This window comes from Eleginops maclovinus, chromosome 8 (assembly GCF_036324505.1).
Source record: "Eleginops maclovinus isolate JMC-PN-2008 ecotype Puerto Natales chromosome 8, JC_Emac_rtc_rv5, whole genome shotgun sequence".
Lineage (NCBI taxonomy): Eukaryota > Metazoa > Chordata > Actinopteri > Perciformes > Eleginopidae > Eleginops > Eleginops maclovinus.
In genome coordinates, this window is record NC_086356.1 from 12740690 (window position 1) to 12768665 (window position 27976).

The 27976-nt window shown below is 43.0% G+C and overlaps 1 protein-coding gene across 4 annotated transcripts; it reads right to left on the reverse strand.

The window, feature by feature from the left end:
* Positions 1–76: 76 nt before the first annotated feature.
* abl1 (c-abl oncogene 1, non-receptor tyrosine kinase) lies at positions 77–27941 on the reverse strand. 4 transcript variants are annotated; one of them, XM_063888807.1, is made up of 12 exons: positions 27413–27941; positions 26382–26763; positions 8529–8693; positions 7417–7712; positions 5439–5711; positions 5113–5197; positions 4808–4985; positions 4188–4372; positions 3854–4006; positions 3673–3762; positions 3435–3563; positions 77–3279 (listed from the first exon to the last, which is right to left on the reverse strand). In XM_063888807.1, the coding sequence occupies exons 2-12, from the start codon at positions 26506–26508 to the stop codon at positions 1610–1612; spliced, it is 3351 nt and encodes a 1116-aa protein (XP_063744877.1). In that variant the 5' UTR covers positions 26509–26763; positions 27413–27941; the 3' UTR covers positions 77–1609. The 4 variants fall into 4 exon arrangements, with proteins under 4 accessions (XP_063744877.1, XP_063744876.1, XP_063744878.1 ...); XM_063888806.1 differs by having other exon boundaries at positions 5439–5729; XM_063888808.1 differs by lacking the exons at positions 26382–26763; positions 27413–27941 and adding an exon at positions 13756–14523 and having other exon boundaries at positions 5439–5729.
* Between the last annotated feature and the right edge of the window lie 35 nt (positions 27942–27976).

Consider the following 27976-nt stretch of genomic DNA (forward strand, 5'->3'; position numbering starts at 1 on the left):
GTTGCTTTGATAACAGGAATACATTGCTCAAGATGTTTATTAACTTCTGCTCAGAAAAAAGCGTCAGACTCCGTCATGTATTTCAAGTAGCACAACTGCTTTGTATTTTATTGCAACAAAAATTGCACCAAGGCTAAAGAGAGAATAGGAAAACATATTTACAAAGGAAAGCAAAGTTTGTCTACAAAATTGGTGAGAAGACTTAGACATTAAAGTAGTGGTATGGTTGAAAAGGAGCGGAATCAACAAAAAAAGAAAAGATGAGCCATCACTGACAGTACCATGTTGAAGTCGAGGCAGCTTGCAGTGAACGCAGTCAGACAGGGCACGGGACTACAGCACAGCTACTGAAAGAGGATGTTACAGTGGAATTTCATAGGTGTTTTAGTCTATAATGGTCAGCTTATCACTTATTATTTTGTAAGACAGCAAGTGACAGATTCATTAACATTTCAGTCCAGTGTTTCCCCCAGGATATTTTTATTTTTGCTGGGGTGGAAAGGCCTCTGAAACAGCAACGTGTCACTAACCCTCCAAAAAGAAGAGTCCTTTCAATGGTGAGAAACAATGATCACTCTTTACAGATCGAACAAGGGGGATGGGGGGGGGGGCTGCTACTGATGGCTTTTGTGACTGGCATGTAGAGAATTAGTTTTACAAAAAGGTCCAGTCTGAGGACAACATAAAAGTCTGATCCACAAAGAAGCAGATTGTGCACCCTGGTCCCTCTCTCTCCAGTATCGACTGGAGACAAAGGCTTTTTGGTATGGCAATAACACATGTATATCTAATAAACAAAACTGTTCTTATCCACTCTGCCACATCTCTGAAGAGGCTAGTCCTAAACATCTCTGCCAATAGTGTTGAAGGCACTACTTGTCACCAAAGTGAGCAGTGAGGCAAGAAAGGTGAAAACCAGAAGCTCATTCTGCCGTCTTTGCTTGCTCCCATTATTATTTTATGGCACATGGTTGCAAATACTGCAAAAAAAAGCATTCATACGGAACAAACACTGACACGTTTTCAGCACTCAACCAGTCACTGATGAAATGCAACATGTTGGACAGAGGCATCATAAACACTGAATCCAGATGCTCCCTGATTCTCACAATGTGACAATGGAAATATGAGATCAGTTGTTTAAAAGTTAGAAGGCATCCTAGAACAAGATGAGGTTAAGTGTTTTTATGTCATTGTCATTGGCATCGATGAAAAATCATTCTTTGAACAGTGACATATCAAAGGCCTCTACTAGTGTCATCGATAAAGGGGGAGAGCACAGCGAGAGTACATAAGACATGATCATTTCAGAAACGATTGGTGAAAAGTCACGTTGATAAAGTGTTGGCCCCTCGCCTCTCATAAAGACAGTTCATTCACGTTAAGGCTTTTCAATATTGCAAACTCTCACCACCCTACAGAGAGATTCCTTTGATTCCATCCACAGTCACCACAGGCTGAAGTGTCTCAGAGTGAACTGTAGTGACACTCCGCTGCTCGCACGCAGGCGTTACCCCCCCCTTACTGGAGCTCAGCATGGACTGCTCAGGAAAGAGGGTAGTGTAGGGAACAGTCTGTATCAGTTTCAGTTCTTGGTATCTTGATGGCGCTACCTCTGAACAATGTCACTGATCTCTTTGACGGACGCCAGCAGCTTGCTGAAGTCCTGCTGAGCGCTGGCGCCCCCGGTGGCGGTGGGGCAGATCTGCAGCTCCCGCAGGCTGTTCTCCAGCTTGTTGATGGCCTCGCGGAAAGCGAACTTGTTCCTCATCTGCTGTATGGAGTCCACAAAGCTCACGCAGTGCTTGGACAGGTTCTTGCCGGCCTCCAGCACGGCGCTGTGGCTGCCCGTCTGCTCAGAGTTTCGGCAGATGGCCGTGCGGAGCCGCTCGGTGCCTTCCAGCACCATCTCGCGCGTCACGGCCGAGTTGGGGGTACGCTCGGCTGCCTGGCGGGGGGCCGTCTTGCGGAGGGAGCGTCTGGTGTTCACTAGGGGGATGAAGGCAGTGGGCGAGCACAGGTCGCCGGGGGCGGTGAGGGAGGAAGAGAAGCCTCCCAGGCTCTGGCTGGAGAGGGAGGTGGTCACAGAAGAGGAGGAGGTGGAGGTCTTTAGCGGTTGAGGTTTGGAGGTGGAGCCCAGGGACAGCTTCTTGGAGCCCTCGCTGAGGGGGGAGCGGGCTTGCTCGCTGGCAGTGGTTGTGTGGTGGGGCTCTGAGGGAGAGGGGAGGCCCTTAGCTTTGATGTCTGAGGGGGAGGGGGGTTCTGAAGTGGGGCTGCGAGAAATCTTTCCTGATTTGGCGTTGGTGGGGGGTGGAGGCGGGGCTGGCTTGGGTTTCTGTATCCTTCCTCTCTCCCTGACAGATTCCCCGGAGTGCTTGTTTCTGCGGGCCCTGCACTCGTCTCCAGCGGCCCCTAAAGCGGGGAACACGTTGGGCTTGAGGAGCTCTGCGTGGAGCGCGCTGGTCTTGGAGTTCTCCAGTCCCGGCAACCCCGGTCTCCGGACCACCTTGGGCGTCAGTGCCTGGGGACTGGAGCCAGGACTGGGGTCAGTGTCTTTGCCTAAGAAGGAAGAGGAAACGTCTGAGAGGAGGTTCAGACGCGGCGGCGGGGTCAGGGTGCCCTTCCGAGGGGCGTTCTCCCCTTTCTGCTCACTGGTTCTCTTGCGTGGCAGAGCTGGTTTTCCCCCGAAGGTGCCCGAGTCGAAGTGGCGCTGGCCGAGGTCCCGGGGCAGCGTGACGGACTTCCACTCGGTGCCGTCGGAGCCGCTGGGCATGCTGGAGGACCAGAGGAACCGCTTGGTGTTGGACATGGGCTCCTCCTCGCTGGGTGGTGTGGTGGCTGCTTTTCCTCCAGGGCCGGGCACTGCAGGAGCCCCCTTCTTGCGTGGAAACAGAGGCCCAGGGTAGGTAGGGGCCCCGTTGGTGATGCCCCCGGCCCCGTTGTTGTTAGCACTCAGGAACTTTGCGGAGTCAAGGCCATGTGTGATGTCACTAATGGTCAATGATGCACCGTTGTTGAAGTTGTCGCCATCTCGGAGATCTGGAGTCACGCCCCGCCTGTCTGGGTGGATGTCCATTTCTCTGAAGGACGAGCTGCGTTTGGGCGGAGCGGGCGCGTTCTTCTTCTTTTTCTTTATGAGACTGAGGAAACCACTGCCACGGCTCTTGTCCTTGTCTTTGGGTATTAGGCGGTCGTCCTCATTCAGGTTACTGTCTAGCAGGGGGCGCTCTTTCCTGGGGAGCATGGGTGAAGACACAGCTACATCCGGATCCAAAGGGTCTGAGGAAAAACCCAAAGGAACCAGAAAATGATTAGGGATAAGGACGGGTAAAATACGTATATTAAATGTCAAACTACAATTAATTCAACGGACTACAGAAAATGAATAACCATTTTACAGCAAGTTGCATCAACCGGAGCAGTGGGCATCTCACCTGGACTATCTCCGTCCCGGTTGTCCATGTTTTTGCGGAGAGTTCTGGTTTTGGTGGGCAGCTGTGGAGCCTGCTGGATGGGACCTAATGTCGCCTTCTTCCCTTTCTTTCCCAGCTCCTTTTCCACCTCTAAAAGTAAAAATACAGACAAGATTTAATATTTTATTATATAAGAAGAACCATTACAGGGCATGTGAATATATTAGAAAATAACAGAATCAAAGACGGCAGAACTGACCATCAGAGATGCTGGACTCCTGGAACATGGTCTCGAAGGCTTGGTGTGTTTCAGCAAAAGATGGACGCTCAGTGGGGTTCCACCTCCAACCTGCCATTAAGATCAAATTAATAAATAATAAGGAAATCCTTCACGATTAGTGACTTCAATCATATTCTGTTTGGATGATTTTGCCACTCACAGTCCCTCATGAGCTCGTAGACCTTCTCGGGGCAACCCTCGGGTCGGTCCATGCGGTAATCCTTCTCCAGCAGCTCGTACACTTGGGACAGGTCGATGCCGGGGTACGGAGACATGCCGTAGGTGGCGATCTCCCACAGCAGCACACCGAATGCTGGAGATGTATGCACAAGACAGCTAGTTGTGCTATTCATACAATGAACAAACACGTCAAGAGCTAAATCCCTGAGCTGTAGATGGTGGGAGGGTGGAAAACATATCCTCCCTTGTCGAATAGGAACCTGGAATAAAGATTTTAAAAGCAGTATACATTACAGCTATGAGATCAAACTTACCCCAGACATCAGATTTGATAGAGAACTTGTTGTAGGCCAGACTCTCCGGAGCGGTCCACTTGATGGGGAACTTGGCCCCAGCATGAGCCGTGTAGGTGTCCCCGGTCATTAGCCTGCTCAGGCCGAAGTCTGCCACCTTCACCAGGTGGTTCTCCCCGACCAGACAGTTACGGGCGGCCAGGTCCCTGCAGGAGACAATCAAGAGAGGAATGAGTGATGCAATCCTGACTTTCTAAAAACAGTAACAAAAACATGTTGGATTTCTACAGATGTTCCGGGGGAGCAAACTCACAGGCTGAGTCTTGTCAGGTTTAAAAATTAAAATGCAGTTTGGCAAATACGAAAGTCATTTATCATTTAATTTCTCATAAAACAACCTGGTTAAAACGTGCCAGAGCGAAAGAGCTGTGTAACAACACGTCTGATGCAAGTCCTGCGAGAGCACGTGGGAGTGAGGAGAGCAGCCCAGAAATGGGGAGTATTTTCTTCTTCAGATTTAGCGCAAAGCAGATGTTTTCTTGCAGCTCTGACTGAGACCACACTAGTGAGGATAATCAGGCTGCCAGAGAAACTTTGACAATATAGTCTAGACTTGGAAGGAGGAAGATCACTCCACCTACCTGTGGATGAAGTTTTTTTTCTCCAGGTACTCCATGGCGGATGAGATTTGTGTGGCCATGTGGAGCAGCACCACTGCATTCACCTCCTCTCTGTTGCACTCCCTCAGGTAGTCCAGCAGGTTACCGTGGGTCATGAACTCTGTGATGATGTAGAAGGGAGGCTCCCGTGTGCACACACCTGCCAAAGAAGAAGAGTTTGTTAACAACATCAGCGAGTAAACCTGCAAAGGACCCTGTCAATTTGCTCGCTGAGTCAAAAGAAATCCTCTTTTTGAATGCAGGTTATCCAATATACGTGGACATACCAAGCAGTTGTACCAGGTTGGGATGTTTGATCTCTTTCATGACAGCAGCCTCCTTTAGAAACTCCTCCACCTCCATTGTATCCTCCTGCACAGAGTTTAAGGCAAAGAAAGTGAGCACAACCATTGGCTGGCTGCAGTTGCATCCAAGCGACACCAGATGGAAGCATTATTCAGACAATTACACATTTAACAGCTGACAGTTAATAAGTGACAACAGTAGGTGTCAAAATGTTTCCACTCCACTTTATGACATACACCCTTTTCCCCAAAAGTGTGAGCTTATAAATCCAATCGTATCCTGCACCTTGTCACGCTGTCTTTTTTACCTTTAGTGTCTTCACAGCCACGGTGAGGTTGTACTTCTTCCAAACCCCCTCGTACACTTCCCCGTATTGGCCCCCTCCCAGCTTGTGCTTCATGGTAATGTCCGTGCGCTCCATCTCCCACTTGTCGTAGTTTGGAGAGACCCCGTAGATGGTGGGCTTGTTGCGCTTCGGCGCCGGGTAGTGCAGCGTGGTGATGAGGCCGTCGCTCACCGTGGAGTGATGGTGCACCAGCTCCGCCAGCGTGTTGAAGCGGCTTTCAGACGAGACGTACAGCTGGAGGAGAAAGAGATTCTACATTTGAGTAGATGCATATGAAAGGTCAGTTCAGCTTATAGGTATAGACAGCAGTGTAAGCCACTAGCTATGAAAATACTTAATCATACACCAAATATCTGCCATAGTTTTGGATTAGTACAGATTTTTATACATTTTTATATTTTATGTACAGAAGAGATGTCAAAGCACCGTGAAAAGAGATTTGGAGAAACAAATGTTTTCATTACATGACTATGTGGTGGTGATTAAACCTTATGTCTGGAACCAATAAGCACATGTTTTGAGAGCAGAAATAACTGGCAAAGTGCCATTTACAAGGCACGAAGCGATCTTCTAAGTCTTGACCAACACTAAAACATTTCTATCGTAAAGACAGACCATAACACATTCTAAAACTCCAGGCATTAGTCAGGAATCTGGAGGAGGGGAGGATATCGGTCAGGCTCAGTGGACACAGTCTTTTCCATTGTCCAAGTGTTACATAACCCTAAAAATGATTTGCTCTACAATCTGCATTTCGTTACAGGCTTTTTTCGAGCGAGTTGAAGGCATTTGGAAGACATGTTTTTAAAGGGAGTGAAAAGACCTTCGATATCGATAGAGGATGTCCTAGCTTAAACCCTGACCATGTGCTAATTTATGGTGGAAATAAACCATTTTTATCCAAAGCAGTATTAATCAGTCAGTGTGAACCAAAGCTGCAGCTTGGGGTGGGGGGGTTGGGTGCTGAGGTCATCTCAAACTATCGGAGAAGCCTATCATACCAGACTCTTGAGTTGTAGCTCTGTGGGAGTATGGAAAACAACATGACATGGAGAGCCGTGTGTCTGCGTGTGTTTCGTGTGTGTGTGTCCGCATACTTGGCTGCATCTTTCTGCTCTTATGCATGTCATACCATGGGCGTCAGCGTCTGGCTGGCCCTGCGTCTGCTGGCCATTATGAGCAGCACAGTGGTGGTTAGAGGCATTCCTGTCATAGCTAGCGCTCCTGGAGCCGGCTCACCTCGCAACAGCACAGACGGGAGGGAGACATGGCATCGGCATCTCTGTTGGCATAACTATTAGGGGGAATCCCTCCATGCTCCAGATTCCCTGCCTTCTTTGGCCAACCTGAGTCCTAAGTTCATCACATTTATGATTTCTAGCAGGGGGGGATAAGAGGGAGCTATACAATACGCAGTAACGCTGTTGGAGATTGAGATAAGAATAATACCTAAAATAAATACACATATAAGTGCACTTAGTTCTGCAGTTTTTAAGTAGATGGCTTATGAAACAACAAATTGCATTACTTATATTCTTTAACACAAAATTGAATTACACTTTAAAAAAGGGACAGTTTTCTACTTTAGCTGGAAACTATTGGCAATGTCACAGTCATTGGTGATGATAATAAGAACAACTATATATTTCCGCAGCCCAAATTTCAAATAGTGCATTATGTGAAACCTCATACTTTTTAGGGGCACACAAAAAGAAATCCTCCTAGGTTTGGTCTTTATTTGAACAACGGAAACCTGCCCCTGGCTAGCAGATACAGCCTATATAAACATCCATATTCTTCTGACCGTTTTGTTTTTGTTTTGACCGTTTTAAACTGAAATAAACCTTTATTTTTAAGCAGACAGAAGATGTATGTGTGTGTGTGTGTGTGTGTGTGTGTGTGTGTGTGTGTGTGTGTGTGTGTGTTTCCTGATGCCTACCTTGCCATCAGACGCAGTGTTAATCCTGTAATGGTATACTCTGCCCTCGCAGCGCAGAGAGATGGACCTCTGGCCGGGGCTGCTCTCGCTCTCGCGGACGAGAAAGCTCCCGTTGATGCCCGAGCTGAGCAGGTACTCGGCAGCGTTGCGAGACACGGGTCCGTGGTACCAGCTGTGCTTCTCCAGGCTGTTGACAGGCGTGATGTAGTTGGACGGCACCCAACCCTGGCCATTTTTAGTCTGTGCCTCGCACCACTCGCCGTTGTGGTTGTAGCCCAGCACACGCAGCTTCTCTCCTAGTCAACGGGAAAAATGAACATTTCATTCTCCAGGAAGAACTCATACACTTACCTAAGGTATAGATTTGATCTTAGGAGGTGTTTTTACAGGGGGGGCGTTGTTGAGAATCTTCCATATTCTGTGCATTAGGAACAGTTTATACGATTTGGACACTGCAGTAGAACTGAACTCAACATATTTTAAGTTAAACATGGAAGAATCACTGAATCTAATTCCATGTTTCCTTTCATCAAAGCTCTGGCAGCTGCTTTTATTTTTCTCCACTTGTCATTAAGAAACGAATAAATGCTCTTTATTTTACTTTACTTTACTTTCAGTTAAACAAAAATTATAGTAAAAGTGGCCAAACTTCAAATTAACTGGGATTGAAGACAAGAGAAGCTTTGTTTTTGATACACTGGCTCATATTACGGAAAGTAACGTTGTACAGGACGTTTTCTTGTTTATTCCGGCGCATATGTTCTCTCCTTCCTTCCTGTGTTTGTCTGTGTGATCCATGTGTGGTATTGTTCACACGAACAAAAAAAAAAGTGTTTGAGACCATTGTCAGGAAGTGAGAGTCAGACAGGGGGGAAGACAGAGAGGGAAGGAGACAGGAAGTAAATAAGCAGATCCCAAATAAGATTAATAACCTTGCTGAGATTTTCTTTCGCCACTTTGAAATCACTTCCAGTGGTGACAGTAGTAGTAGTAGTAGTAAATCTAAAATGTAACATAGCAGTAACATAATGATTTAACTAAGAATGACGAAGTGATAATATAATATATATAATATATATACATAAATGGCCTTATTTATCCCTTTTCCTTACCTTTAGTAATGCTGAGCGTGTTGTCGCCACTGGCCACGAAATCGTAGAGAGCGACAAACAGGTTGGGGTCATTCTCGCTGGGGCCGGCCAACAGGTTCTCTTTGGAGTTCCAGCGGGCGGCTTCTGTCAGACCCTGACTCTCAAAGTCCGGTCTCTGGAGAGCTTCTGAAAAAACAAAAAGAGAACACATGCCGTGAATGTGGGTAAACATGAGACAATGCATTGCTGAGGGGAGATCTGTAGGCGTGTGTTTGGTACACAGTGACATTGTGAGGCAGCTTCACACATTAGAGATGATTCAGCAACAATGTCAACTGCAGCCTCTCCACGTGTCATTAAAATACTTCTACATTCCCAGAATTGGGCATTCCTCCAAAGAGCAGGTCATCAGCTGTGATCCCACAGAGGGATTAGAGTAATAACCCTGATATAATGTGACCCGCTGTGTCCCCGCTGTCTTCGTAACGTTTCATTTCCGGGATTATCCCTGCTTAGTTTTCATTTTCCTGAATACCTAGACAACTAGCGAACATCAGACCGTGAGAATGTGTCCCAGCATGAAGCTCCACTGCAACTGGAAACTAGATGTGCTTGCACTCACAGGTAATGATGCCAGTTTCAAAGCGCTTTAACTCATAGTTATGTTAATTACAGACACAGCTGGAATTATAGCAATTTTAGCAGATGGCTAAATTACAAAATGTGGAAAATGGAAAGAATGAGGAAAGAAGGAAACTGTTTGAGGAGGAAGAGAGAACAGAGGAGAGCAGGGAGAAGAGAACGTTAATCTGCTGTTTGGCCTGAGCTCCATTGTGTGGCTTCCTCAGCTGTTGTCACACATGTTTTAGAGCCATCTTACATTTCATCCCCCAGCTCAAAAACACCCACATCCTTCCAACAGAGACAACAGACTACAGCAGCACGTTTTCACCTTCTAGGGAACATTTCGCAATGACGATTATGTGAGGAGGGAAAATTCTCAAATCAATTTAGAAGAAAAGCAGTAACAGTGTAAGATACACAGTAGCCTTGGAAATCCAACCTAGCTCTCAAAAAGGGATGAAACACAGAAAGTAACCGTTAACGTTCAATTCTGCATAATGACAAAAAGACTGGGGAAAATAGTTGCTAAAACAAACAAACATTACATTCAAAGTATGAATAAAATAACTTGTTAGTATTTTCTGTGGATCTGGTAACACTAGGAAACAAATCCTAACTTGTAATTTCTTTAGTAACATAGAAAAGAAGCCCTACAACCAAAAATCAATCTTATAGTAATTATCTTCTTCCATGCATAAACCACAAATAAAATTACAACATGATCCTGGAAATCCTGAAGAACACTATTGCAAGCCAATGGCTTTTACTCAAGCCTAAATAACTAATGCAAAAGGAGCCAACTGAAAACATATTAGAGTATAAAGCCTACTGGCAATTAAAAACATTGACCAGCTTTAAACAAACACATAGGGCTGTTATTTTTGTAAACCTCATTTCATCTTAAGAATTTACTGCTAAAATCCTGAACTCTCCAGGTGAGTCGATAAACAAAGATTTAAAGTTGAATAGGATTTTTTTCCCACTCACACACAGAGAGGTCAGTCAGATAAAACCAGCTGTCACTACGGTTTGAATGAGTGCATCATATCATACCACTAGGACCACAGGGAGAAAACATTGTGGCCATCGTTATGCATTTCTCACACACACACACACACACACACACACACACACACACACACACACACACACACACACACACACACACACACACACACACACACACACACACACACACACACACACACACACACACACACACACACACACACACACACACACACACACACACACACACACACACACACACACACACACACACACACACACACACACACACACACACGATGGAACACTTATCCATTGTGTTATCTCTCTAAATTGAAAACCATTTATCTTTTGGGTGTTTTTATGAATCCCTTTACCCTTTAGGCTCATAAATCCCTTTGAAAACGCTTCTGGATCCAACAGATTATGTCTCAGTCGAGGCTGTTTTTCTGAAAATATCATATTTTGGAGATACATGCTTTTCATCACATGATGGAAAGTCCTGGAATGAAACCAAGTCTTCCTGTTGCATAATGAAGCATATTGCGACTTGCTCACCACATTTATTGCATAAGTGAATGTGAGTTGTGGAAAAATTCCACATCTCTACAGTTTGTTTCTGCAAAAGATTAAGGAGTGAGATCATCTAATGTATCGTTTACAGACATTATGCCTGTAGAAGGACAGCTGAGGACTGTCTGGTCTGAAGGAGACCAACGTTTAAAAACAGACAATATCCGCTGTACCACGACTGATTTATCCACAGTTTTATTATGTGGTTATTATAACTTGGGGAAAAGGACAATATGCATGAAGTTATCAAACTGGATTTAGTAGGAACATAAGATTTTTGAGCAGGCAGCAAAGAGTGCATCCTCTGCGCCAGAGCTGCAAGCAACTATAGATATATACTCAGGACAATGGAGGCATATTTTTGAAGCTTTTCCTAATAAACCAGCTGAGGTCTTATCATAATTTAAGTTATTCCAGATATCTTGTGCATAATGACTTCATCAGTTTTACAGTCATGGTTAGAGAAGTGTAGTAGTATGAAGAAGAAGGCCTAATGAAGTAGAATGTGTAGCATGCAAGATTTAGCACAACCCTGAGGAATGGGAACAGTCAGTCACTTGACATTGTTGACAAGTTGCAGACACCAGTGCGTTGTGCTGATAAAAAAAACTAAAACCTTTCATAGCCTTTTAGCACACTGAGACAATCAATGCCAAATGTGGTCATTCTTTGAGGTCACAAACTTGCTATTTGGCCTGTGAGAACACACCAGATTTGGTTTCATCTGGAGCGTAGTGCCTCACTCAGACCCCTACAGAATACTAAAGTAGATTCCAATCCTATAAAGACAAAACCTGTTGAATTTTGGAGCAACCAACCCATGTTGATACAGCTATCTGTGTGTCTGATGCTAAGATAAAGACAGACTGTAGCCGCACTTCAAATGTTGTTTCCCAAAAATAGGGAAGCAGTCACTTTTCTACGGTATTATATGCCAGTTGTCATAAAGTACTCGATAATTAAAGCCTAAGGATATAATATATGATCATATCGAGCAGTAACATTCATATTTACAGTTTAAATCATAATACAATTACAAACCAATGAACACCTCTCTTAAACAGTTGTTTGTTTGTTTGGAATTGTCCATTGAATATTGGTCCACATTTATTTTTTTATATGGCAAGAAAATAGCAGTTAAGGAGATTTCCACTTGAGTTTATCTCTTGGTTAAGACACATATGAGAATGACAGGAAGACAACACTATGATCAAAGTGGAAAATACGGCCATGTTTTTTCAAATATATTCTTAAGCTGAGGCCAGAGATCAAGCATAAGAGGAAAAAAAACGCTCCACTATACAAGATGCAGACCTGAGAGCCGGCAAACCATACCACAGGTCCAGAGTTTGGCCTGGTCATAAAGTGTGTGGGCAGCGCATTTGAGCAGCCCATGCCACACATGTCCACTTTGCAGGCCACAAATACCACAGCTCTTTGTGAGAGGGCGACAGAATACTGACACATGGGCCATGACAACAAAGAGCAAAGAAAATCGAAGACATATGAAACAGAAAAACCATGGTTGAGGTCGGCTTTTTAAAAATCAGACTAAAAGTCCTCCAGAGTCCTGCATTTGGGAAATATTGCAGCATGTCCTACATGACTACACACTAAAAGAATGATTAAATATGTTTAGAAGTTCATAGCAATGACGGCACCGCGATAAGCAATAGGAATCCACCCAAACTAACACACTGATGCAAGACAGACATTTCTTTAAAAACCCAACTGCTTTTAAAAAGAAACAAAAACAAAAAAAAAGATTTCTGGCTTCATTTGGTGCCAGAGACCAAAAGAGCCCGGTAGTTTGGATTCCAGTCATCTTAAATAAGCTGACTTACACCATGGATTAAACTGCAAAGATAACTAAATACAGAGAACAAAAGAAACCAACAGTCTGGGTCGGAAACCATGAATGTATATAGCAGTGTGATCCCTTTCCATTATGTCATTTCTAGACCCAACTCACATATTTCTGAGGGATGAGAGAGGAACAATCTACATATTTCTCTTGCATCACCTGGGTGGTAGGTTGTGAGCAGGGTGATTCGAGACAAGGGAAACAAAATCACATTAGACTTTTGATATGGCTCAATCCATTAAGGGAGGTGTGTTAGGGGATGAACAGACCAGAGTCAAATGGAGGCAACCAAACAGAAGAACCACCATTTTCATCATTTAGCATAACTACAGACTTGCATTAACCACCTTTTATGCCCATATTAAATCAAAATGAGTCCTTCAGCTCTTGAGGTCAGAAAAGTTTCAGTTTGGGGTGGAACATCTCGAGATTTCCAGTGCCTTGTACCATAAGGTCTGGGAAATTAGAGACTCTTTATCACTGTCATCCACTTCAGTGGGGAGCGTACCAGGACTATTAACTCCTTTAAATCATTTGGTTGCGCAATGTTTGGCACACACGTACGTCCTTACTGACTCTTCCTTTGCCAATCAATTACTATGTTGATCATGAACAGACTCAATGTTCCTGGATTTCTGCAAACTGCATGTGTCCCCTTCATACATCACGGGCAAATCAATTACCCACTTCAACTGTGAACAGGACTGTGTAATTACAAGTAATGGAAAATAAGATATTTCTAGTTTGCATACTACAAAGAGTATATAGATCTACTTTATCTGATGTTTTTAGAAGCAGCGAAAAATATCCAAGTACTGGAACATGGAGAACTAAAAAGAAAGAGCGCAGATTGAGATTAGATCCCCTCTCCTCATAAACAAGAGTTGAGTGGGACACGAGCAGGAGTCAGATTTCCTTGTATTCTCTTCTCCGTCTCTTTTTCCACTTCTTTCCTCTTCAGCTAGCCAGTGTGTCTGGCCTCCCTCACCCTCCCCTGTGCTCACTCTCTGCTTTCCCCTCCCCATTCTTCTGTTTCCACTGTGCAGAAATCATTGTTGAGCCTTTTTTTTTGTGTGTGTGACATCTCTACTTTTTGTTTATACTTCTCCAAAGTAAACTTTAAAATCACTGCCCGAGCTAGAAGAACAACCCTTTCAACTATCACAAAAGTTTTCTTACCTTCCAAGTAACAGCTGGAGGAGGACGAGAGGCCTTTCTTAGATTTGCACCCCACCAATTTCAGGCATATCTCCAACATTTTCATTTGCTTTCTTTCCCTTCCCGCTTGAAAATGTTGTTGCTTGTTCAAATCAGACGTCCCTTGAACGCTCTGCCTCTACATGTGTCCAACAAAAGGAAAGTTCAAACGCAAGACAAAAATGGAAAAAAAGGGAAACAGCACCAATGGAAAATAGTTGTTGAAATATACTGGTTTTCTTTCCTTCAGTCCTCTCAGATAGTCTAAATCATCTTTTCTCTCCACTCCTTGCCGAAACAGAAAAAGCAGAGTCCGCTGTCCGGCAAAGTCTATCAACTTTCTCTTCTGAGCGTCTCCATGTTTTTTTTCCCTCTTTTGCTTTTGGGCTCTTGGTTAGCTCCACTTTGGAAGGGTAAAACGGCTATCCCAAAGCACGGGTTTGGTCCGAAAGCTTGCTCCAAATGTAGATGTGTCAGTTGAGTGGGCAGTAGGGCAGTCTGGTCGGTGCCATTCCTCGCTCCGGTCCCCTGTGTGAGTGTGTTTCTGAGGCACAGGGACTACTCCTGCTACAGCTGCCAACAAAGGGCCTCTTTCAGGCTCAGCCCGCTGCACTCAATGACATCAGCTGAGCCCTCCCACCTCCAGCAGCAAACACACACAATGAGAGGGAGAGACCGCTTCCACATACACAAGCACTCTCCAAGAGGAATATAAACAACAGCACACCGTAGCCTGAAGAGCAAGCGTACATGTGGAACAACTGCTGCAGGGGTCTTATTTGAAACTTTGACTGGCGCTCAGTTTCAGTATGGACCCCAAAAAAAGTCTTCTTCCGTTCTGTTGAAGTCATGAGATGATTACAAGAAACCCCTCCTCCAACTTCTTGACCCCCCTCCCCCCTCTGACTGTCTTGCTGTGCTCTCTCTTCCTTCTGACTAAACCTTTTCTCCTCTCATCATTCAGAAATGTTTACAGGTTGAAGAAAATCATTCCTGGAGGAGCATGACTGGGTTTTAAAGTAGCTAAAGCAGTCAATCAAGAGCTGAAAAAAGCAAGGGAAGTATACCCCTTAGCATTCTGTGGACTTCTCAAATTTACATGCATATAAAGAAAGCAATGTGATATTGATACAACAGGATATTGTTGTTTTGTGTATGGGCTTACAGTATTGTTGGCTGTCTGTCCACTTAGGTTGAAACCACTAAAAATGCAGACTGTCTGACGGATATTTTTCCATTAAATGACAAACATCGCTTAGAGATAAGAAGCCATGTCAAAGAGATGATTAAATGCTGATGGGAAGCCGGCTTGATGACTCAAATAGCATGAGTGCCAAACCAGATCACTGGCTGACCTGGTCATTGGAATTCCAATGACGGAGTGCAGAATGGAGTAATAATAATGTCAGTGACATCTTAATATTAATCGACGTACCTATGTATCCGTGTTGCTGACTCCATATAAACCAGAGTTTGCCATTTTTGTCTAAAGCAACTGTTCTGGTCCAGTAAATGTTTCAGAAGTCAAGCTAATGTATGTGCCACAGATAAGACAAGGAGAAATTTGAGTATAAAGAAGAGGGGGGGGGGGGGGGGGGCGGGTCTGAACAATGAGCTAGTTCCATCAGATAAAGACTAACATTTAAGGACAGCTTTGATACTGGCTGGGCATGTGTTCTCAGACTTTTTGAATTATATTATTATAGTGCTTGTTTTATAGGAGACTTCTGACATTTTGAAAAGTCCAACAATTCAGGAAAGGCATAATTTAAAAAAGGTCCTCTGAACTATTTCTAAACAGACAGTTAGCTGACAATATTAAGATTTATATTTTGAACTTTGGGAGGAATCCTAAAAACTGTAAATCACCGGTGACTTTACAGACTTGACAAGAGTTCGCTCAACATTACACATCCACATAAATTACCCAAAGTTATATGCGTGTCTGTTTTGGTGTGGGAAGTAGTGGTTTCACTGTTTTATTAGCATCTCTTGGTATTCATAACATGGCTCAGTCTCCTTGCAAAAAAATGACCTCAATATTCTGAACATCCAGTCCCATGGCACCAGGCCCTCCATCACCGCTGCAGTGCTGGTATGGCAAACATTTGTGTTCCTCTCAAGCACCACCCCAAAAGCCAATTAAGAAGAAATGCAGTCTTCCTCAAACTCTGAGAAAGGCCCATTAACTCACCGCAGTCACAAAGTGTTGTGGAGATGAGAGGATGAAGGGAAGAGGAGAGGAGAGGGGCAATAAAAAATAAAAAAAATGGAGGAGGAAAGAGGAAAAAAGGTTGCAGATGGAGAAACATGAAGCACATTGTTTGGAAGTGAGCTCATAGGAGAATTGCTCGCTCGCGTTTTATAATCCGGGGCCGTGTATGTTAACAGTTAGCTGACGTACATCCACCCACGGGATGGATTTTGGCCCTTTTCCTCACAAAGTACCCCCCTCCTGCTTTTCTGATTCCGGAGAAACAGACAGACAGACACAAACTGTGAAGCGGCAACTGTGTACCAATTCAAACTATATTGGAGTTATAGCATTTAGTTAATGTTGACATGAATCAATATTTCCATATTTGACTGAATAATTTCATCATATATCAAATCCTAACTGTCAATTATGAACGAGGCATTACTTTCACACTTCATTTTTAACCAGAATTCTCTGAGCGACAATGCCACCAAGTCATTCATGTGATTACGTGATTAACTGCTACTGAAATCTGCTATGAACATTTTGAAATGTGGCAAGGCAATGAAGGAACATTCCACTTGTATGATAAATGCATACTTGGTAAGAAGATATTGTCTTTAGGCTAAATTTCAATATGACAATGATACTGGAGGGCCGCTCGATTTCTGTCCTAGCCACTCCAGTCTTACAAACCTAATGACGTTCTCTTATAATATATTATTTATATATAATAAGCCAGCCAACATTTGGTTGATACAGTTCTAACAAAGTGAGCTTTGCTAATTACAGAGGAGGATAGGACTGAGACGACAAAGGTTCATAATAATAGCAAATTCTGAATTGCACATTGCCTAAACCCAGCAGTTGCAGCATGTAACAGTCCAGAGTACTTAAATATCAGACACTCAAGAACCAGGTATGTGTGTGTATGTGTGAGTGTGAGTGTGAGTGTGAGTGTGAGTGTGTGTGTACGTACATGTGGCTGTTTACTCAGGGCCCTCTGGAGAATGCAGCCAGGGTGTCAGAGGCGTGCAGTCCAGCACATGAGGTTAAGGGGTTTGGACATAATTCTCCACTTAGCATTGTCCACAGGGAGAGAGCACACTTAAAAACAAAACAGTGGCTGCTACGGTTCAAGGTGAACGGCGCTAGCATCAGCCTGAGGTGGTAATATGTTACTAATGTGGACAACACTAAAACATAGAAGCAAACATGCAAAGGTTTTAAAATGTTAAGCCTATTGTGTAGAGAACCAAATGCAAACAAAATTCTCTCAGCCAATTCTCTCTCTCTTTAAGAGCGGTTTTCCAACTGTATTTTACATGGAAACAATGAAACTGACCCAAAGGTCATTAAACACATTTTATGATGAAATCCACTTTATGTGCATGCTTATGTTCGCAGAGAAACTCTCTCTTTAGCCAAATCCTGCTCATTTGAGGTGACCCGTTAACAATCCACTGTCAGCTCAGCTTTACAGCAATCTTCCATACAGACACGTGGGGAAGATCTGCTAGCACGCAAAGTGAGACAGAGGAAGGTAAACCCAGACGACCTATTGGAACAGGACTCGAGGAACAATTTTATCATGGACACAAAATAGGGCAACACAAACCAGGTGACTAAGCAGAACCTTTGCTCGTTTCTCTGCACGATAGACTGCTGTAGGCCCAGACAAAAGTACGCAGTGCCAAGAATATTCAAACCTGCAGAGAATAGAAATGTATGCATGCTAGGCGAGAATTTAAATTCCATACTTTGAAAAAAAGAAGAAAGCCAGGTCAAATGCACACCGCTATTCATCACTTGTTAGGAATAAAATGCTGGACTAATCATCGCGTCCAAAGGCGAAAATTAAGAAGGCGAAAGAGTGCCCGTACAAATGAGATCTACTCAGAAATAGCAACCTGTGTGTGTGTGTGTGTGTGTGTGAGAAGAGAGGGTGCTAATCCAGACATTTTCTGAATTTAACAACTCAATTTGTGAGCTGGAGTGAAGGCCCAACTTTTTTTATATTCCATTGTTTTATGAGTGTGCAGACAAGGAGAGCCAAACTGTTTCAGGAGGGGAAGAGAGAGCAGAAAAGAAAAGGCGTGTGTGTACGGGAAGTTTGCAATCGAAAGAGACAGCTAGCACTAAAGATTATGCTATCACCTTGGGTGTTCAATTCCACAGCATACACAGATAACACCTCAATAAGAGCAGACAGACACAGTAAACAGTGAAGAGAGTCTGTTTTTACAAACTATCAACCGTAAATGTCTTGGAGATGTTATCTAGATGACTGTGGAAAGACCCCATTAGTGTATGCCCATTGGGGTGCAAACAGAAACAGATACATCGAGGAGTGACTCTATGAGGCTCTCGGGCCGCAGCAGTGGAGCTGCTTCGGTTCTTCATTGTGTCTAAGTGGATCCAGATGCAGCAAGCATAGCCGGCCTCCTCTTATAGCGCTATGAAGAGCAGCTTAACACAACACAAAGGGACAAGACAGCATACCCGGACTGTATGGACTGGACTGTGAGGAGAAGAACAAACCACAAATAATGCATCTGACAGGATGATGGCCAAGTGGATAGGGTGTTCATTCCTGCTCAATGGAAATAAAAAACAATTTTGGAACTAGATACTGTGACAAGCAAAACAACTGCATAAAAAGGCTTCCTCAAAGAAGGCAAATGCTCTCGTGTCAAATGTCCCTCTGGACTTGCATCCTGTAATCAGCATGGGGAGGCTCTCTGACCAAGAGGGCCCATAAATGGCTCAATTGTTTCACCAAAAAGACAAGAGCTGGCATCCTAGGTAGCAGGTTGTCAAGCAGAGAAAACAACAGCTGTGTCTGGAGCTGTGGCTGCCTGCTCAGGCATGGAGAGAGGAACAGGGGGGCTTTTTCTGTGTGTGGGAGTATGTGTGTGTGTGCGTTGACCCGGGTGGTGAAGAGCTGCTGCTCTGCATTCCTAATCCATCTTGGAGGTTCTCTGTATGCATGCGAGTGCTGTCGTACTGTATGTATACGGTATAAAGGATGGAAGGGTAACAGCAAAGAGAAAAAAAGGAAGTGCACGTACGGTTGGCCTCTTATTGTTCTGTAAGTAAGATTGACATTTATAAATGATAAAGTATGTACCCGTATATCCAAATAAGAAAACTGATGGTTCTTGAACAAAAAGTAGATCATTATGTTTTTGATCTACTTTGTCAGGAACTGGGCTATCACAATCCTAGGTTGCATAACATCAACACTGAGGTGAATCCAAATAACAAAATCCAGGGTGAGAGTCGATGACTCAACAGGACTGTTTGTTCTTAACAGATATGCTTACACTTTCCATTGTTCTGCACATAACACTGTGTTCTTTCTGTATATGGAGAAACCCTGGGTTTACACTTTTGTTTTACCGTGGGTTTTTTCTTACTCGTTTGCATTTTGGATTTTCCTCAGCTCAAATGAACTTCATAACAAGTAGATGATTATTTCTTAGTATTTACATGTTTATTTCAGCATGGTTATCAATAATAAATAAACTGTAATATATTATCAAAACAAGATCAACAGTTATTGTGTTTTTATTATATTTTGTGGATTAACCTAGCACATGTATCCAAGAGTACTACGCATCATTTGATACACATCAACTATATATTTGTTTGGTAAAACTGCATACAGTATAATGCAACATATAACACAGGGCAGCTATATATCAAGCATTCATAGCTTCCAATAGTTGCTGATAGCAGAAAACTATTCATGTAATGTAACCATCACGTAAGAGAATTCTGCTTAAATCCTTCTAAGTGATAACGCTTGCTGTTGTTTACTCTTTTTCTGTGCCTCATTGTCTGCTGATTTTCATTCTTTCAGCCTGTTCCTAGTTTTTGCTATTGTTCCGCTGTCTTTAAAACTGACCTAGGAAATGTAAAATGTACCTACAAAAGGCCTTACAATGAGAGCAAGACAAAGAAAGAGAGACACAAAGACAAAAAAGGAAAGAAGGACAAAAAGAGGAAGGAAGAAAATTAGAAGAAAGGAGAGAGGGAGGGAGGGAGGGAGGGAGGGAAGGGGATTGCACCAGTTATTCGAGGGAGGAATGCACAAGAGGTCACATTCTTCACTCCACTGCTGTGGCTTGCCCTATGTTCAACTCTCTCTCTCTTTCTCGGAGTAAAATGGGTAATATTACTCAACATCCCTCTGGTGCAACACATGCAGGGAACCGGCTCAGGAGGCAGAGGATGAAGAAGCTTTAGGACAGGAAGAAGTTGGTACATCATACTGCTCATATAGGTTTCTGATTTGACAATAGGCCCTTTTAATGAGCTAGATTTTGACATGTCAAAGTAGAAAGAGCAGAGGATCGAATAATAACATAAACAATGGCTGAATTCCATTAAGCTGCTATAGTATCAGGGCATAACGTCAGAAGCACCTCTGCTTTTTCTTCTTCTTCAAAAAAGGCTACCATGGATGGCGAATGTTAAAAGCAGAAACAAGAAGGATGTTTTATCAATATAAAATACTGCCCTAATAAACAAAATTGACACATTGTTTGTAAAAAAATTGTCTATTCCAGTCTTTTTCTACATTGGTTTTGAGCCTAATCTGAATGTACCGATCACAATGACACTGAACAGAAAAACTGGTAATGATTCATTTAGCTTTGAGCCTCAATATACCTTCATTAGCACAGTTGTAAAAAAAACTTCAGAATTAATTATGCGTCCTCAGTGTGAACCAGCTCATAGGACTATAATAAGACAGACAAAATAGATTCACCTGTATCTTCTTTTCTTTGGCGAACGTCAGGGTTATATGCGTTTTTGAGGATAACTACCTAAACTATTTCATTCATGTGTACCATGTCAGATTTAGACTTTTAGATTTTTAAACTGGGACATTTCTCATGCTTTTTTTGGCCCTTTAATGCCTTTGGTTTTAGATTCAGGTCCTTGTGAAACTTGAATAACAGAGTTAAAAAAGAGAGAACTTGTGACAAACAGTGGACTGCCTTCATTTATAAACACAGCTGTTTTGACCAGTCATCAGCTAGGGTGGTACTAAAGAGGACTCCTTTCCAGGTGGTCAAAACTTGATGAGAGGGGAAAACACATACTTATCAGCAAGGTGTCATCCGGTAAAGGGACAAATGTGTCACACACACACACACACACACACACACACACACACACACACACACACACACACACACACACACACACACACACACACACACACACACACACACACACACACACACACACACACACACACACACACACACACACACACACACACACACACACACACACACACACACACACACACACACACACACACACACACACACACACACACACACACACACACACACACACACACACACACACACACACACACACACACACACACACACACACACACACACACACACACACACACACACACACACACACACACACACACACATTTTGACTTCAACAATTAACTTGGAAGACAAACTTGTCAAAATTCCATCTCCAAGGACCATCAAACCACTATCACGATGAAGTAGGAAGCAGATTAGATAGAGGAGGAGTATTTTGGTTTAAAGTTACACAAGGTTGTGTGTGTATGTTTGTGTGTGTGTGCCTATTAGTCTGGAGACATGACCAGCCACGACGAAGGACAAGCCACCAGGGGCCTAACAGCTGTCCTAAATGAGCATTACTATGAGGCGCCTGCTGCCTGGGTATGTACGTGGGTGTGCACGCACAGCAGACACACACACACACCCCCCCCTCCTCCTCCTCCCGTCTTCAGAACCATAGGGATCATGGGAGGAGATTTGGTGTATAGACTGTATAGATTCCTCGGGTTCCAGCCAAGAAAGAGCTAGACAGACTAAAAGAGAAATGGATTCACTTACTGCATGAACGCAGCTGCTGCAGGAAAAACACACACACACAAATCAAATGATGTCACTGAAAGGCTTCATGAGAGGAGGGTTCAGACTGTCTAACCTAAACGTACAAACTAAAAAGGAACAATACTCACCAATTACAAATTAAAGCCTTTTTATATGTATCTCAGAATTTTGGTGGATTCAATACCTCCTACACTGAAGATGATGAACTAGACGTTAACATGACGTCTGATAACTCGTGAAACTAGCTTTAAATGTATATATTTATATGCTGCTGGAACACACTACCATCTATAGTCCTAGGAGCCAGTTGTAAGTGTGTTTTATAATAAATACGAATAGAGAGATAAAAGAAAATAAGATGAGAGGAATAGGTCAACTAGCCAGATTTGAACTGAGAATGTTGGACTAGAGTCTTACTATATAGACCAGCAGGACGTCCCCATGTTCACATATTTTCCAGTTTCCCCTTTTATGCGCTCCACAGACATGCAAGTCAATCGGTTTGTTATTTAGGGACACAATGTTAACCGGTGTGCTGTGTTTTCCTGTTTTCTGCCTTGCACATACTGCTCCAGCCTGACCCTGAATAGAAATGAGCAAATAAAGACAATGAACAAGCGGGGTGTCATCTTTCTTCATCCCCACATTATAATGTGCCTTGTACATACTTGATGCCTTGCCAGTCCAGCCTGCAGGCGTCAAACAGGGAAAAATTGTGGGGGTGAAGCTTATGGGAAGGAAGAAAAGTCCTGCTGTGACCATATTGAAAGCTAACCGAGCAAGAAGCAACATGCCTGAGGTCCCGACATTTTCTGTTGTCTGGCTGATGACCACATGTTGGAACTGCTCTCTTTTTATTGTCCACAAATGAAAGTTGGGCTGGAGTAAACATTAGAGACAACAAGGGCAATCAGTGGCCAATCACATGCCAAAACTGCCGCCTGTTAAACGCTTACACTGTTTCCAGCTGTTGTTGTTTTTCAGTAGTCTAGGGGAACTACAACTAATGAGTGAAGCTGAATACCAGGGCACACTTTATAATTAAAACGACTGAAACAGGAGGACTTTAAACTAGTGTCTTGCAAACATGTAATGATTTGATGCATTGAGAGTTCAAAACATGGGATACATTAAAAGTTGTTCATCTATAACTGGTCAGGAACGCATTTGCTTGGAGCTGAAAATGGTTCAATTCACTGCTCCGATGTCCAATTTCTAGATTACTGTTAAACTAACTGGGAGACACAATGCATGCATCGTATCTGTTTAATATATATGACTGGCCTCTAAACTGAGATCAATTCAAACATGGCAGCGTTTTCATTTCAATTAAAGATTGTCATAGATCAAGTACCAAAAATATATTCTACAATCCTCGCCGTGAGTGTCAATCCAATTGCATTTTTTTGTATTTAAAAATAACTGTAGGCACCCATTGAATTGTGGGCCTGCATTGTTTGGCCATGGCTAGGAAATATACATATTTAAACAAAACACACAAACAAGGTAACAGAGAATAAGTAAGACCATGATATTATTAGATCATGATCGCTAATGTGAAATTAGTCTGGTGTATATGGCTTAACTTTTATACAAAAATAAATACTTTTGAATGAACATGGTACATATGTCAAGATTGCAATGTACCCGAAAAAAATACATTGAACTCGAAAATAAATGTAACCAGCAGGGGGCAAATTTGCACGAAATAGGCTCAGCAATTATAAAAATACTTCTAAAATCAGACAATGTTGTTGTGATCCTCTTTCATCTGAACCCTCTAACCTCCCAACCCTCCTCTGCTTTCCTCTTCACTCAGTCAGCCTTTTTGAGGGGATAGCAGGAAAAGCCGAGTTTGTTTGTTGAATACTTCGACAAACAAGTCCATGTCCTGCATGGGCAAATAAAGAGGGGAAGGATGGAAGTGCAAAACTCTGTCAGAACACATTTAACTTTACTAGGTGTAATAACTAAATCTGACTATTTTAAGGAATCTTATGCTGACATATCATAGTTAGACCATTATTGTTCCTATTTATATTTCAGTTTTTTTACTTCCTGACTTTCATACAAAGAACGGCACCTGTGCGGCTGAAACATGTACAGCGAGGAGCGTACAGGTGAAATAATGATGGATGGCTATTAAACTTAAAACGGATGCTTATTTAGAAGAATGAGTTGCACAAAATCAGCAACGGCCCCAGCTAAACACCCATATTATTAATCCAGGTTGGATTATTGTGTCAAAGGAAGTCATCAAGTCTCTTCTGTTGTGATGAGACCTGTTCCTTAAACAGGCCTGGTCACCATCTGCAGCTTCCAAACTAGTCCATGATTCATCAAGCACAATGGACAACTTAAGGACAAAATCAGTTACCTGAGCCACACACACAGAAAAACTAAATGCAGTGTGAGAGTTGGTTACAGAAACGTTCTAACCTGCTGGATTCTTCTGATCTGTGCTAGCTAGGCAGTGAAATCATACCTCTCCACTGCACAGTACACAGACGTGCCAAAAGCACAAACAGGTCTTTGCTTGCCCTTCACTGCCTCCGTCTCTCTCACAGGCAGCTGCATGCAGAGGTCTGAACCTGCCTGCTGAGAAGCAGCATGGCGCTGGCTAGCCCAGTGTTAACTAGCTGGGGCTCACCAGGAAGAAAAGAAAACATAGAGGTAAAATCATGTGTTGATGTTGCCCTGCTCGTGCACTATGACTCACATCCACTCTCTGCGTCTAAAGTGTTCATCACACGAGGAAAGGGGCAAAAAGAGAAAACAAGCACGCCCCATGTCTCTGCCCCTTTGCCAAATTCGATCCATTTACCGGCAAAGGCCTTCGTTCTGTTTTTCCGATCTTTTCCAGTCTTGTCCCCCTCAGTGTTATGCAAGAATTGTCAGCAAAAAAGATTCCAGTCAAGGTCTTCCCAGCCTCACAGACACTTTTGCTAAACCTATCAGTTAGCTGGCTGCAAGGCATGCGTCCGGTTCAATAGTAAATGATCATTTAAAAAAGCTATTTCTATTTATGTATTCATTTACCTGAACTCAAGCATCTGTATGACAGTTTATTCTGCACTGATGAGTTTGTATATTAAAATGTCAGAAAAAAAATATTGAATATAAAAAGTGTTAGATGCAGTCTGGTGTTTGCTGACCAATCAACAATTTATTTTAGCACTTTCTTGACACTACATAAGACACAGGAGGAGACAATCTGGATTTGCCAGATTTCTTCTCAATGTGTTCCTCGGGAAAGTTAAGTAAGACTAGGTGTTAGGACGGGAACAGACTAATCTTTACAGTGTTTTCTTGGCTCAAAACTGTCCTGTCACATCCTCTGTCCATATTTGCATGCCACACAGTTCACAGCCTAAATGCACTTTCCCCCCACAAGACTCACCCTCTGTGATTGAGAAGCTAGCTGAGGGGAGGCAAGCCAAAATCAAGGCTTTGCAAATGTACTAACTTGTGAGCAATCCATACACATGGCCTGGAGGAGAGAATTACTCAATCCAAGCCAAATTGTTAATTGACGAAATCATCACTTATTGTATTATTCTTTTGTAATGATTTATAGCAAGCGCGTGGCTTCACTCTTTTAAATTACCCTTTCATATCTGTTTAATGATTGTTATTGTATAGCATCATATCAAGTCTGACCATCAGCCCAGAGATTTCAAGATTAAATCAGTGAAGTCTTCTCAAAAGTAAACACAAAAACATAACTTCTTCAGCTTAGACTTACTGTATTAATAGCAAATATCCATCCAATACAGATTGTAGTTTTAACAGGATGCTTTTTGAAAAATAACTGCTCTACAGATGTTTTAAATAATCTAAGATAGTCAGCCAGTAATTAATCAGTCAGTCAAAAATATTTCTCACAATGTGACAGCGCTGCAGATCTTGTATGACCCTCACTGCGCCAACTCATCTGCTTATTAGTTTACCATGCGGTAGACACCTAGTGATAATACCATGGAGGTTGCAATTTACCACACCTTACATCCTTGATTAAAGACGCTAATGGTAGTAGCAGTAAGTCAAGAGTTGTTATTCAGCATTACAAGAAGTATAGCACTGTATCAGTCAAGTGACATATTCATTATATTATCCCAAGGGTCAGAGTGGCTTAAAGGATGCATGTATTATTAAATGTAAATGTAATATTTCAGATTTCATTCAGCTGGCAAGCTGCATTCTCATTGATGCACCCATATTTATGTTGAGGCAACAATTTTTCATTATGGATCATTACATCTCCTGCCCCTTGTATCTATGTGCAATGGTCACTATGGTTAATTTGGTTGAAATGTTATGAGGCAGAGAGACAAGGGGAATCCTGAGACAGAGAGTTATCTGAGTATTTGTTCCTTGTCCTGTGAGGGCACATCCCTTAATTGTCATCACACACATATAATGAATTTCATTACTTTCGAACAAACACATTTGCTGTCAAAGACAAGGGACCTATCAAAGGTCTTAGCAGATATTTATTTTCTTACCGTGCACAGCAAAAACGTTACAGGGCTGGATCCCATGGCGTTGCGACTCTCTCCTTCCACCCTTGATGAAGGCCGGCAGACTAGGTCTCCTCTGGTCCCCTACAAACTTCCCCGGCTGCTGCCCCATAAGGGCACGGTGCCAGGCCGCAGCCGGGACTCTCCAAGCTGGACTCAGTTGCTCACTGTTAACAGTTTGCCACACGGCAGGGACGGGATAGCGAGAAGACAGGAACCCCTTTCCCTGGCTCAGTCCGTCCTCTCTTGGAGTGTGGGTGATGCAGGTCACCTATGCAGATCCGTATTACTCCAGTATGTCTCTGTTTATCATGCATTAATGGATCCTGAGTGCTTCAGAGGTCAAAGAAAGACATTTCAGAGTAACCTACCGGGGGGAAACAAACAAGAATCATTATTGATTTCATTAAAAGTGATATTATTGAATTAAAACAGAAAAACTACAATTTAACACCTTACAAGTGGTCAAAATAATCCTAGTTTAAATGTATACTGCAAAAACACCCTCATATGTGTAATAGTGTGAATGTTGTAATAAGACTATGTGCCAAATAACACACTATATGCTAAACTAAGCAAAAGCATGCTTTATCTGCCCTACTTCCACTTTATTGTCAGCACACCTATATTACCTGTGCTTCCTTCTTTGTACATCCCCTTTCCCCATTATATATAGGATTTAATGACACTGAATTTCCTCTTTTTAATGCCAATCAAAGCTCTTAAGTGACAAGATAACATCTGCACACCTCAGTATACTGCTGGCTATATACAATTTTGAGCTGATAGGCGACAACAAAGTAATGCTCGATACAAAAATAATCATCAAAAGCATTCCTGATGTGCAGAACAGCAAATACTAACCCCATTGTCCATGAGCAAGTTATTGTAACTACATCAACTGTTCACATTGAATCATAAGCAATAAGCACTAAAGTGACAGATTTCTAACACAAATCCTAAACTTGCACGCTAGTTAAGAACTTGTGATGTAAAGACAAGTGATGGAAACTTACATATACACATGTGTATTGTTGGTTAGCTGGCGACCTCAAGCTAATGTTGAAGGTAGCCATGGAGGCTAACCAACGTTAGCTGGTGGTATGCAGCGCCAGACCCTTAAATGCTCATCGAGCACTCAACAGTTTGTTAGCTGTTAACACGCTGCTTAAAAGGGTCCGAAAAGTGCACTCAAATATCTCAAAACAACATCTCCGGTCACAACAATAAAACGCTTTGCAATGTCTTTTTCCAAAACCCAGACAATTCAGTTTGTTTCAAACTTCCGTATCTTGCGGAGTTTCTTCCCCTGTGGTACCCGGACTAAAGGGACTTCAATCAAGGAGGTGCAGAGAAATCGAGTAAGCTCCGCTGGCCAGAGACCGACGACTCTTTCTGGAAGTCCTCCCTGGTGTTTACAGTCTCCGAGCTCTTCGTTACCGTCCCCTCGATTTGCGTACTTATTCATCGCTCTCACGTGAAAACCTGAGCAGTAAACTTTGGCCGAAGAGTAGTTGTGTCGCTGGTGCCGCCATACTTCCATACGCAAGGTGGTTCACTGAAATATGTGGGTGGGGCTA

Coding starts and splice junctions, on each gene's coding strand:
- abl1 (XM_063888806.1), bottom strand. CDS start 26,508: ATGGGGCAGCAGCCGGGGAAGTTTGTAGGGGACCAGAGGAGACCTAGT. Junction 4,373..4,807: donor AAAAAAAACTTCATCCACAG/GTAGGTGGAGTG, acceptor TGTCTCCTGCAG/GGACCTGGCCGCCCGTAACT. Junction 3,280..3,434: donor CCGGGACGGAGATAGTCCAG/GTGAGATGCCCA, acceptor GTTTTTCCTCAG/ACCCTTTGGATCCGGATGTA.